This window comes from Chiloscyllium plagiosum, unplaced genomic scaffold, assembly GCF_037043375.1.
Source record: "Chiloscyllium plagiosum isolate Xiang-an unplaced genomic scaffold, Cpla_swu_hap1 HiC_scaffold_31, whole genome shotgun sequence".
NCBI classification, from domain to species: Eukaryota; Metazoa; Chordata; class Chondrichthyes; order Orectolobiformes; family Hemiscylliidae; genus Chiloscyllium; species Chiloscyllium plagiosum.
In genome coordinates, this window is record NW_028270169.1 from 6,553,542 (window position 1) to 6,567,309 (window position 13,768).

General features: G+C 46.7%; 1 protein-coding gene across 1 annotated transcript in view; it reads left to right on the forward strand.

Moving 5' to 3' along the window:
• ppm1da (protein phosphatase, Mg2+/Mn2+ dependent, 1Da) overlaps window positions 1-13,768 on the forward strand; it is a 23,567-nt gene extending 9,799 nt beyond the window's left edge. Inside the window, exons 2-6 of the mRNA XM_043718094.2 lie at window positions 2,881-3,127; window positions 5,296-5,420; window positions 6,247-6,437; window positions 8,673-8,912; window positions 11,081-13,768. Coding sequence (XP_043574029.2) covers window positions 2,881-3,127; window positions 5,296-5,420; window positions 6,247-6,437; window positions 8,673-8,912; window positions 11,081-11,512 — 1,235 coding nt within the window. The 3' untranslated portion in view covers window positions 11,513-13,768. The remainder of the gene's footprint in view (window positions 1-2,880; window positions 3,128-5,295; window positions 5,421-6,246; window positions 6,438-8,672; window positions 8,913-11,080) is intronic.

Here is a 13,768-nt window from a genome sequence, read left to right on the forward strand (position 1 = left end):
CGTTTCTATGCAAAGCTTGTTCTGCACACACCACTGTGCCAAGGCATTTTAATGTAATACTGTGTAAACCTGACTCTCAATGAGTTCCAATCACCTCTTAAAAGGTGCTACAACTCCTTCCACAATTCCTTTCCCATTTTGGTCTACAATCCAAAATAAGAAATAATAAAAACAGTCTTCACAGTCTAATTGCCCGGGTGAAGGTGATGACAAGCTGTTGCCCTGTATGTAGGGACAACTGCAATGCTGTTACAGAGTTCCAGTATTAGATACAGCCACAACAAAGGAATGGCAGGATGGTGAGGAACTTGGGTGGGAAACATGGAGATTATGCTGTCACGACACTGGGTAAACCCCTCTGCTAATTTAAACCCAGCAACACAGAAAAGATTCAACCGTGCTGTAATCTGTTAAAACTCGAGAGGCAAAGAACTATCTCAGGTGCCTCTCTGAGAGCTCCTCAGCTAGCAGCCTAAATGTGGTTGGTCTTTTGGCATTTTTCTCTCTAGCTGTTCAAAATGTCTGGTTTTATACCCCAAAAGTGGGTCGTTTTGTTGTTTTAACATTGTCAAAATACTAAATTCAAATTGATTTGGATTTTGGTATCCTGGGGCATAATTTAAACTAGCCGAATTTGAATTTGTTTTTGTCTTGGGACTATTTGTGTTGACCGTGTTACATTTTAACTTGTTCAGAACACTTGGTGCTGTGTCGGGCAGTTTGTTAGCTTTTCAACTCTTAAAGGTACAGTACCTCAACACCTTCATAACAGTGGTGTCAGCTCCCTTAGTACTCCTAGATGGTAATGCTGCTCTCGGTGCATTGGTGACTTATTGTAATGCATCTTGTAGCTGTGCGCACTGCAACAGAGCATCAGTGTGTAGTGAGTGAATGTTGAAGATCATGAGATCCCAACATTGTGAAAGAGGCTATTTGGTTTTTTGAGTCTGCACTGACCCTCAGAGTATCCTACCCTGTCCCTGTAACCCCATATTTCCATGGCCAATCCACCTAACTTGCACATGTTTGGACTGAGAGGAAACCCATGCAGACGTGGGGCAAATGTCTGTCTGTGAGGAGTTTGCACAGTTGTCAGAGGCTGGAATCGAACCCAGGTCCCTGGTGCTGTGAGGCAGCAGTGCTAACCACTGAGTCACCATGCAGCCCACATAGATGATGGCAAATGTGATGCTAATCACATGGCTGCTTTGTCCTGATGGTGTCGGACTACTTCAGCTTTCTCGGAGCTCTACCTATCCAGGCAAGTGCAGAGTATTCCATCGCATCTTGCATGCTGCTGATGGTGGACAGGCTTCGGAAAGTCAGAGCTTCTGTTTCCCTAATGTCACGGAATTAGTGTGGCCGATTCAGGTCAGTATCTGTTCAATGGTAACTCCCTGCATCTTGACAGTGGAGAGTTCAGTGATGATAACACCATTGAATATTAAGGGGAGATGGTTATGTTCTCCCATGTTGGCTATGCTTATTGCCTGGCACTTGTGTGGAGTGAAGATTACTTGGCACTGATTAGCCCAGGCCTTGATGGTGTCCAGATCTTGTAGCATCAGGGTACTGTCATGACTGTGGTCAGAAGTCTAAAATACTATGGGCATTTTTAACTTGTAGTTCATTTTTTTTAAAAAGTGGGCTGCTGCAGCCAAAACTAGCTGTGGATATAAATGAAGTGACTGCCTGCAGAGTGACTTATGGTATGTCACACTTCAAGGCGTGAAGGGCCTCTCAAACAACACCCTCTTCAAGGAGAACGAAGCCGGTCAAAGCAGACTGCAAAAATAACCAGGGAAGACTGATGCCTTCTACTCAACAGCGAACCACACCCCTGCAGATTATGTCCTCAATTGCAGGCACAGTTTGTGTATTCTTTAAAAGGAAAATAAAACCACAAGGGCAGGGGTAAAAGGGCTTTTACCTAAAACGTCGATTTTCCTGCTCCTCGGATGCTGCCTGAACTGCTGTGCTTTTCCAGCACCACTCTAATCTCGAATCTGGTTTCCAGCATCTGCAGTCCTTGTTTTTACCTAGGGGTAAAAGGCCAGTTTCAGTTATATATTGTGCGCTACTGATGCAGACCTTGTCTATGTATGTGTACTGTTGGGTCTGACACCATATGTATGTTCTCCAGTGGGACAAAGTCCTTGTGTGCTTCCTAGGCTAAGGCCCCCACTTGGACTGGTCTGGATTTGTTAGCCTGCTGTAAAGGTTGTAGCTGGAAAAACTATTCCCTGTCACCCCTGCTTTGCCAGTAAAGGGACTCTCTCTCTCTCTCACTCTGAGTGCAAGAAGTCAGTTAACTATTAAAACCAGGCAAAGGAAAACAGGACGAAACCCCATATGCACTTCAGTTCTCCATCAGTCACAGTCAAATGGAATCGGCACAATTCAACATCAACCATCCTGTAAAACTGAGAGCATTGAAACCGGCTGTTCAATTACCCACATCACTGCAACATTCAACCATCCATTCTTTGTGACCATTTCATAAACTTTACCTTTTTTTATCTTCCTCAACTCACCTGTTATTTCTAATGTGTTATTACTAATTATTGTTAATTTAATTAATTAACTTTACTAATTCAAAAACCTGGTTAAATTGGCACCTTTATTAAAAGAAATTCATTTGGGATTGTATTTTCTGATGGAGGGACCTGGGGATTGGTACTTGGCTGGAAATTAACGGGACAGTGAGAATAGGGACTGGCTCAGAGCACAGGCGTTCCTGGTGTGCTAGCACTCTAGTTTAGAAACAACTTGCATTTCTATAGCGCCTTGAGGCTTTGCAAATGTCTTGCATCTTGTTGAGTATTTGAAATGTTGAGCCTCTCTCTCTCTCTCTCCTCTCTCTTTCCCCACCCTTAACAGCTGAATGGCCAAAGACGATGACTGGGCTCCCCAGCACGTCCGGTACCACAGCGAGTGTTGTCATTATCTGTCAGAACAAGATGTACGTGGCTCATGTGGGAGACTCCGGTGTAGTCCTGGGCGCGCACAGTGGCTTGAGCGAGGCCCGGGGGGATAGGGACACCATGGTGCAGGCCCTGGAGGTGACCCAGGATCACAAACCTGAGCTTCCCAAAGAGAAGGAGAGAATCGAGGGGCTCGGAGGAAGGTACGTGCTACAGGCGGGGGGGGTGGAGGAGGATGGTGAGAGTGCGCTTGTCTAAGCGTGCAATAGGTGGATGGAGGGGGTGGGAAAGCTGATAGGGTGGAGTGGGTAGGTGGGAACGAAGATTGACAGCTGGGACAGGTCATGAGGATGGTGCTGAGCTGGAAGGTTGGAACTGGGGTGAGGTGGGGGATGGGGAGATGAGGAAACTGGTGAAGTCCACATTGATGCCCTGGGGTTGAAGTGTTCCGAGGTGGAAGATGAGGCTTCTTCCTTGAGGCGTCGGGTGGTGAAGGAGCGGCGGGAGAGGAGGCCCAGGACCTGCATGTCCTCGGCAGAATGGGAGGGGGAGTTGAAATGTTCGGTGACGGGGCGGTGGGGTTGATTGGTGCGGGTGTCGTGGGGATGTTCCCTAAAGCGCTCTGCTAGGAGGAGAGCTGTAAAGGAGACTGCATTGGCAGCAACGGATATAATAAATGATATTGGTGGATGTGCAGGTGAAACTTTGGATGTGGAAGGCTCCTTTAGGGCCTTGGATGGAGGTGAGGGAGGTGGTGTGGGCACAGGTTTTGCAATTCCTGCAGTGACGGGGAGGGTGGGTTGTAGGGGGGCGTGGACCTGACCAGGTAGTCACGAACAGAACAGTCTTTGCAGGAAGTGGAAAGGGGTGGGAGGGAAATATATCCCTGGTGGTGGGGTCCGTTTGGCGGTGTTGGAAATGTCAGTGGAAGCTGCGGTTTACGCAGAGGTTTGTGGAAGGTGAGGACTGGGGGGGGGGGGGGGGTTCTCTCCTTATTGCAGTTGGAGGGGTGGGGTCTGAGGGCGGAGGTGTGGGACATAGATGCGATGCGTTTAAAGAAAGAGGCCATCTGGTGTGTTCTGTGGTGGAACTGGTCCTCCTGGGAGCAGATACGGTGGAGGTGAAGGAATTGGGAATACGGGATGGCATCTTTGCAGGAGGTAGGGTGGGAGGAGGTGTAATTCAGGTAGCTGTGGGAGTTAGTGGGTTTGTTTAAAAAAAAAAGTCAGTGTTGAGTTGGTCTTTGATGGAGAGGTCCAGGAAGGGGAAGGAAGTGTCAGAGATGGTCCAGGTGAATTTAAGGTCAGGCTGGAACGTGTTGCTGGAATTGATGAACTGCTCAACCTCCTCGTGGAATTTGTGGAATGTCATTACTGGTCCTACTCCAGGGTGCACCACTGTCAGGATCTCCCCATTTTAGAGTCAGATGTACAGCATGCAACAGACCCCTCGGTCAACTTGTCCATGCTGACCAGATATCCCAACCCAATCTAGTTCCATTTGCAAGCACTTGGCCCATATCCCTCTAAACCCTTCCTATTGATATAGCCGTCCAGATGCCTTTTAAATGCTGTAATTATACCAGCCTCCACCTCTTCCTCTGTGTGAAAAAGTTGCCCCTTGGGTCTCTTTTATATCTTTCCCCTCTCGCCCTAAACCTATGCCCTCTAGTTCTGGACTCCCCTACCCCAGGGAAAAGACTTTGTCTATTTATCCTATCCATGCCCCTCATGATTTTATAAACCTCTGAGGTCACCCCTCAGCCTCTGATGCTCCAGGGAAAACAGCCCCAGCCTATTCAATCTCTCCTTACAGCCCAAACACTCCAACCCTGGCAACATCCTTGTAAATCTTTTCTGAACCCTTTCAAGTTTTGCAACGTGCTTCCGATTGGAGGGAGACCAGGATTGCACGCAATATTCCAACAGTGGCCTAACCAATGTCCTGTACAGCCGCAACATGACCTCCCAACTCCTGTACTCAATACTCTGAGTAAAGGAAAGCATACCAAATACCACTTTCACTATCGTATACCTTTGACTCTACTTTCAAGGAGCTATGAACCTGCACTCCAAGGTCTCTTTTTGTTCAGCAACACTCCCTAGGACCTTACCATTAAGTGTATAAATCCTGCTAAGATTTGCTTTCCCAAAATGCAGCACCTCTGCCACTTCTCAGCCCCTTGGCTCATCTGATCAAGATCCCGTTGTAATCTGAGGTAACCTTCTTCGCCGTCCACTACACCTCCAATGTTGGTATCATCTGCAAACTTACTAACTATACCTCCTATGTTTTAATATCCAAATCATTTATCACTCAACCAACAAGTAATTCAGTCTATTTGTCTTCTTTTTCGCCCCACCCCACCCAGTGTAATTAACAAGTCTGGAGTGAATCGTGTAGTGTGGAAAAGGCCGCGCCTGACCCATAACGGCCCAGTACGGCGAAGTACGGTGATTGATCAGATCCCTTTCCTGGCTGTGGCCAGAGCACTGGGTGAGTTGCTGGGGCAGGGGTGCGCGAAGTCTCTAATGAGTTGGTGGATGGTTGCACAATGAAATTTGATGGATTGATTGACAAAAGCATAAGTGTAGAGAACTGGGTTCTCAACACTGGTAAAGGATGCAGTGTAACCATAATTATTACCATCACCCCGCATCATTTCTACCTATTGCACTCTGTTACCCCCTCCCATTTATCTCTTCCGCTTCCATTCCCCCCCCCCCCCCCCCCCCCAAAAAAAAAAATTCTGATAAAGGGCTTATGCCTGAAATGTTGACTGTTCTGCTTGGATGCTGTGGTTTGAGAAAGAGTGCTGCCTGGCTTATCTGTGGAACTTGCTGAGACTTGTCCCTGTCCTAGTGTATGGTGCCGTCTTGTTAGTGTGTGGATGCTGCTGCCATCTGGTGGAGACTCGGTGCCTTGCATTACGTAGTTCTTCCTTTGGATCTGTTGCCCTCATGTGGATGCAGGAGGAACAACTTGGGTTTGCTTGATAAACAGGGAAATGCGCTGTACTAACTTACTGTGTGTGTTGTTTGAGGTGTGGGGGGGTATGGGGAGCGCTAGTGTGGTTGGAGTTTGGAAAGAAATGAGTGAGATGCAGAACAAAAATTATTGGAAAAACTCAGCAGATCTGGCAGCATTTACAGAATGAAATCAGTTAACGTTTCGGGTCAAGTGACCCTCCTCGAAGAGTGAGATGAAGGTGTGGCTACTGTGACTCCTTGTGTGGCTAGTTGTGGTGAATAAGTGCATTCTGATCTCGTTGGCAGGATGATAGTCAGTGACTCCCCTTATCCTTGTCTTTTTTTTCCCACAGGTGATCTGTGGAGTTACGATTTTTATAGTGGTGAGTTTGTAGTCTCACCAGAACCAGACACCAGCGTTCACACGATTAACTGCCACGACCACAAATACATCATTCTTGGCAGCGATGGGCTGTGGAATATGATCCCAGCCCAGGACGCTGTCACCATCTGTCATGACAACGAAGACAGGAAACGATTGCTGGTGAGAATCTGGGGTTCTTAGTCTCATCTCCCCCCAACAGATCTCCACATTCACTGGGTCTGGTTTTAAAATTGAAAGGTAGAGGAGTTATGTGAAACTTGCATAGAACCTTGGCTACAGACCACACTCTTGAGTGCTGTCTATTGTTAACCATATTCGGAAGAGTGTGCATTACTGTCTGAAAGTAGGTGGTGGGAATGAACCTCACTGTGGCAGGTGCAGTGTAGAAATGGCTAAGAATGGCATGTGAGTCAATACCTGTTTAACTTCCAGGCATTATTAAAATCCATTTATTATGTGCATTACTTACAAATGATGCGTATTATAATATTTTAATTGAGAACCACTTGGTTTTACCACACTTGGAATACTTTGCATACTTTTGGAAAAACAAGAGGCACCTGAGAAAGTGCAAAACGATTCACAAAGATGATACCCGGATTGAAAGATGATAACCATTGGGAAAGTCTGAACAGCTCAGACCCTTTTTCTTCAGAAAAGCAAAGATTGAGTGATAGAACATAAAATGTACAGCGCAGTACAGGCCCTTTGGCCCTCAATGTTGCACCGACCCGTGAAAATAATCTGTCCATCTAACCTATACTGTTCCGTTATTATCCATATGTATGTCCAATGCCCTTCGTGTCGGCTAGTCTGCTACTGTTGCAGGCAGGAGACAGTGAGGTCTGCAGATGCTGGAGATCAGAGTTGAGTGCGTTGCTGGAAAAGCACAGCAGGTCAGGCAGCATCCAAGGAGCAGGAAAATCGACATTTCGGGTTGAGCCCTTCATCAGGAATCTGTTGCAGGCAGGCCGTTCCACACCCCTACTACTAGTGAAGAAACGACCCTTGATATCTGTGCAAAAAATCTATCACCCCTCAATTTGAAGCTGTGTCCCCACGTATTAGCCTTCACCATCTGAGGAAACATCTCTCACTGTCCTCCCTATCTAACCCTCTGTTTATCTTGTAGGTCTCGATTACGTCACCACTCAACCACTTTCTATCCAACAAAAACAGTCTCCGTTCCCTCAGCGTTTCCTCGTAAGACCTTCCTTCCATACCAGGCGTCATCCTAGAAAATCGCCTCTGAACCCTTTCCTAACTTCCATGTCCTTCCTATAATGTGATGACCAGAACTGCATGCAATACTCCAGGTGTGGCCTTAGCAGTGTACAGCTGAAGCATAACCTCGTGGCTCTAAAACTCAATCCCCCTACCATTAAACACCAACACACCATATGCTTTATTAACGACCCTTTCAGCCTGGGTGGCAACTTTCAGGGATTTATGCACCAGGACATAGATCTCTCTCTCTTCGTCTACACTGCCAAGAATTTTACCATTAGCTCAGTATTCTGCATTCCTGTTACTTCATTCGAAGTGAACTATCTCACACTTCAGCATTAAATTCCATTTGTGACTTCTCAGTCCAGCTTTGCATCTTATCTATGACTCTCTGTAACCCTCAATATCCTTTGGGACTCTGCCTACCTTAGTATCATCCACAAATTTACTAACCCATCTTTCTATGCCCACATCCAGATCATTTATTAAAATGACAAACAGCAGTGGCCCCAAAACAGATTCTTGTGGCACATCACTGGTAACAGCTCCAGGATGAACATTTCCCATCAACCACCACTTTTTTCAACTAGCCAACTTCTGATCCAAACTGCTAAATCACCTTCAATCATGAAACTCTATTTTGTCTAATAGCCTACCGTGTGGAGCCTTACTGAAGTCAGATGACCTGATGCAGATATTTTAATTGTGATGAGATTCAAAGGGTGGGATGTAGAGAAGATGTTTCCCCTCATTGTGGATTAGAATAGGGCCAGAAATACAAGATATCCACCAATAAATCTAATTGAATATTTGGAATGTATCCTGCGCAGATGGTGATGTAAATCTAGAACTCGCTACTGCAGGAAATAGAACAGCTCAGTAAGAATATTTATACAGTACAGCACTTGTAATAGAACGTCCTATTTATTGCAGCGGCAAATGAGATAATGGGGCAGATGAGCAAAAAGCATGAGGGAGAACGTAGGTGCAGGAGTAGACCATTCAACCTCTTGAGCCTGTCCTGCCATTCAATTAAATCATGGCTGACCTGTGGCTTAACTTCCAGTCGCTGTCTGTAGGGTGGGGAGAGGAGCATTAACTTAGTCATCTCCCCCTGGACTTGTGATTGAAAAGTTTTTTTTTTTGTTCATTTTCCAATTCTGCCAGGAGGAGCCGGGACCAACCGGTGCCAAACTCCTGGTCACCCGTGCTCTGGGCCGGTGGAGACAACGGATGCTGCGAGCTGACAACACCAGTGCTGTGGTGATATGCATTGACCCACCCTCGCAGGGATACGACGGACTCTGTGCTGATGAGCTGTGGCTCAAACTGACCAACGGCTCAATCCACCAGATGGAAGAGTCTGGTCTCGCCCTCCCATCTCCCTGCGCCACACCACCACTGAAGGTACGCAGGGTTGGGGGATCATTACGTGGGCGGCTGTCACCTTTTGTCCATCCCTTGGGCAGTTAGATAATTTCCTGTGTCCAGCTGTTGTGTGGGGTCAGACTACTGTAGTTGAAGTGTTCCCCAATTTGTCCACCAAGGCTTGGTGCTCCACCTAGCATTTCAGTAAAACCCCCCCCCGAGGACGACTCTAAATGAGCTGGACAAGATGTGACTGAGTTTGGCTGGTTCTACGTCCTGTATGGCTTTAACTCTCATCTAGCTGATGATTACAGGTATTAGCAGCACAGAGGCTGAAGAACACCCACACACAATCTCCCTTATAAATAGGTGTGATTAGCTGATTAGCCTCCCTAGTGTGGAAACGGGCCCTTCGGCCTAACCAGTCCACACCGACCCTCAAAAGAGTCACCCACCCAGACCCATTTCCCTCTGACTAATGCACCTAACACAATGGCAATTTTAGCATGGCCAATCCACAACTTTGGATTGTGGGAGGAAACTGGAGCACCCTGAGGAAACCCATGCAGACATGGGGCGACTGTACAAACTCCACACAAACAGTCGCCTGAGGCTGGAATTGAATCTGGGTCCCTGACGCTGTGAGGCAACAGTGTTTCTTTTTCCTCCTTTTTATTTTAAAAAATTTTTTCTTTTTTTTTTATTACCCCACACTACCGCCTAACTGCGGTAGTGCTTATTTTTCCCCCAGCACCCATGTTGTGTGTGAGACAGTGAAAGACACACGGTGCACAAATCTTTATTCAGTTTTCACCACCAGGAAGAAGGGAAACACCCAAGTGACCAGTGACAAGCAGTGCCCTTCACATCAAAGGGCAATGCTGTGTGATCAAACAGTGAAGAGGAGGGCACGGATCAAATCAAAATAGAGTTGGAGGGGGAAATAATGCACTCCACTCCCTGCGGCGCCCACCTCTCCCTGAACAACTCAAAGGTGTTTGTTGGTGGAGACCGCATGCTCCTTCTCCAAGGACACCCGGGCTCTAACGTAACCGCGGAAGAGGGGCAGGGAGTCGGCCCTAACGACCCCCTCCACGGCCCGCTGCCTGGACCTGTTAATGGCCAGTTTGGCTAGGCCCACGAGCAGCTCTTCAGACCTGCCCTCCCTCCTCCGTACCGGGTGCCCGAAGATCAGGAGCGTGGGACTGAAGTGCAACCAAAAGCAGAGGAGAAGGTTTTTAAGAAAATCAAAAAGGGAGTGCAACGCCCACACCCAATATACACATGGTCCACGGACTCCACAGCGCCACAGAACAAGCAGTTGGGCTGGGAGTCCGTGAACCACAGCAATCTGCGGCTGCAGGGGACCGCTGCGTGCAGCACCCTCCACCCTAGATCCCCGAGAGAAAGGGGGAGGACTCCCGCGTAGAGAGCCCTCCACTGGGGATCCCCACCGCCCGGTGGCAAATGGGCACGCCAAGTCGTGTCCAGACGGTGGATGAGGAAGAAGAGGTGGACGGTGTGCCGCAGCAGTTGATACAGGGCCTGCCTTTTTATGTCCTTAAAAGGGACAAAATTAAAATTCCGGAGGTGGCTCAGGTTGTGGGGCACAGGCTCCCGCGGGAAGTACGGGACCTTGGGGCTAATGTGAAATTCCGTCCGGGCAGCAACAGTGCTAACCACTGAGCCACCATGCCGCCCAAGTGTAATCAATTAATTCTAATGACTGCAGGAGGCGAATGAAAGAAGCAAAGCTGTACCTGTTTGCTAGTTTTGTGCATGAATTTGGTAGCAGTGGAAGCTGGAGTGTGAGAGAAAATGCTTTGCCTGTTGCAGTAAAAGTGAAGAATGTGTCTATATTTAACCTCCTTGAATTAAAACTCCTTGGTGGCTCAGTTCATACCACAGTTAGTTTGGAGTCCGATATGGGTTCATGTCCCTCCTCTAGAGACTTGAACTTGATACACTGACCTGACACCCCAAGGGGGGGGCGTATTTCGTTCGGTTCATCAAATTCCGCATAAGATAGTTTAGCCAGGCATCAGGACCTTGCGATCTTGTCGATAATCCGATAATTGAATGCTGGATAATTGAGGTTCCTCTAATTGCTTTTGAACATCCTGAGGTGGTGGAAGGTGCTATAAGAATGAAGATCCTTTCTTTGATAAATCATTATTGTCTCCCGTCTTCTTTCCTCTCTCCTGCAGGCACCAGATGATATTTCTCCACACTGGTTCTGTTCTGGTTTTGTTCCTGTGCTGACAAGAAGGGATACGCGGTGCAGGAGGAGTTCACCGCCTCCTGCTGTTGTTGCCACGTTGATGGAGCCGGGAGGTGGGGCTGCAGAGAACAGAGTAGGGGAGGGGCGCAGGGCAACCTGGGCCAGTGCTGGCTTCAAGAGGACACTGGAAGAATTTAACGGGACAACGCCGGTCTCTGTGTCTAAGAGACTAAAGCCTCGCTATAGGCGCAACAGTGGGGGAGGGACAACAAGTTCGTCAAAGTCGACTGGGAGCCCAGTGCTTTCCTCCAGGCGCAGAAATCCTGAGAAACCAGCAATGAGGAGAAGCTTGAGGGGCCAGCGAAGACTGAGGAACCCATTGCTGCAGCAGCACAGAAAGACTATCTGTGTATGCTGATGTGGAGCACATCAGGGCCCTTATGGCTTCAAGAGAAGTGCAAAAGCTGGTGGTCTTTAAGGGTCCTTGATGCCAATTAATTATTTTAAAATCTGTAAACAGAAAAAAGACCCCATTGACCCTTGATTCTGTTGATGTCTGTACATTTTTACTTTGTTTTGTCAAAATAGCAATATTCCTGCACCGTTTCAGCAGTTTTACTGTATATTTTATTCCCTGCACTGTACACAGATCTGCAGGAACGTGGTGTGGTCTTTTAGCTCTCACCGTTCTTTTAGCTCCTCTTGCTCTCTGTCCGAGATCTCTTGGGAGGTTTTAAGAAAAATAATGTTTTGGTTAATTGAATGATGAGGAAATTCTCCCAGCATTTTCCATCTCCTGATGATGCTTGACCAGAAATGACTTCTTCCCCTAGTCCATTGCTCCCATGGCTGTGGTTTGCTCCCCTCGCACAAACCAATGATGGTTTCTGCTGTTTGGTCACTTAACTGACTCATTCCACTTTGATTGCTGATGCCACATTTCCATATTTTTTTGCTGTGTTGGATTAAAATCCACCAATGACTGGTGCCAATCTTGACCCCCATGAATAATGTGCTAAGCAGTGTGGTTTCCCTTGAACATCAGTTCCTTGTTTGCAATGTGGTTAATCAGTGGTTCTGGACTGGTGATTGGAATCAGGGAGTGTACTTGCTTGGCTAATTGAGACAGGGATGGGACTGAATGCAGAGCTCTCAGTCACATGCTGTTGCTGCTCACTGCAGTCCTTGATGTCTGTTAGCTGCAATTAATGAGCTCTCCTCATTTAAAACACCATAGGAGCTGCTGCATCTGGCACTGTGTGGCTCAGACAAGGATAAAGATGAAAGCCAAGCAGATTGATCAGTTTTCCAGTGTTTGAATCCATCGGCCTGTCCTTTCTGGATATTTCCTCTGTGGTTTGCTAATGACAATTGTTTCATTACGTCACCGAAGTGGACCAGGTGATTTGGGCTTGAATGGAGTGACCTGACCTCCCTACATGCTGAGATTGAGCTGAATTAGCATGGGAGTGAAAGGCTGGGGTGTGATTTAACAGTTGGACTAAGAACCCTTAGTGAGCTAGATGTATTGGTGCCTACCTGTATTGTATTTCAGCAGATCAGCCAGAAAGCCAAGGACTGGGAATTTAGCCCTTGTTTTCCATGCTGTCCCGTTATAAGGTCTCAATAACTCCTAGTTTTTCAAAGTGTACACAAATATGTTGTAACTGGTTTTGTTGCCTTTGTGGATACTTTTAACTAATTAATCTTTTGACTAGGGATTTCTCCAATAAATAAATGCTTGAGCTGCAAAAATAGTTTTAGATTAATTCCTTTGACATTTGGAAACCCTCATCCCCAGATGCAAAAGGCAGGGTTTAAATGCCAGATATTCCTTTGACCTTTACTGTGTTTTAACCAGTTCAATAAGACGCTTACTGTATTTCAATGATCAGAGCTCTTGTTCTTCAAACAGAGGGCACAACTTAAATCAGTGTTTCCAGGCTCACAATGGGTGCTTTTTTTTAAGCTGTGTGGGCATAGACCGAAGGCTGACGATGTGTTCCCTCTTAACTTTGAAGGGCTGTGTCATGAACCACATGACTGATTACCGTAAGTCATCACATTTTGGATAAATAAAATGTGGACTGGCTTTCAGACTTTCTTGGTTTTGAACTAAGTGATCACCATGCAGTGTCTAGTTTTTATTAAAAATAAAGATGGCTTGAGAGCAGAGAAGTGCTTAAAATGCATAGTTTTGTTTTGGTTTTAGGTGGGCAAGGGAGGAGGCGGGGGTCTTGGGAATGTGTGGGAGATCCCTGTCTGTAAACATTATTAGCTCTGCTGTGTTAGAAAGTCTCCCCTCTCCCCAGAGGGAAAGGGAAGAGAGTCAGAGCAGCAAACTGTCCACATCTGACTGTGAACCTTTTGGCTGGCAGAATGGCCACCTCCTGTTCCTAATCCAGAGCTTTTATTTTTACAGTTGTGGGAGAAGAGAGGAAATAATAAATCGTGTTGTGCATCGCTAACCTTATCGCTCAGCCTGTTCTCCATTGTTATTGAGGGTGCGTTCTCCTTAATCCCTCGTATTGATGGTGCTGCTACATTTACATGGGAGTTTACTAATTTTGTATTAATATATATATATTATGTGTATATATATATAAATGAACTGTTTCCAAGTAGCCTACTGTTACCGTTTTGCTAAATAAAAAAAAAATTGCTCTCACTGAAA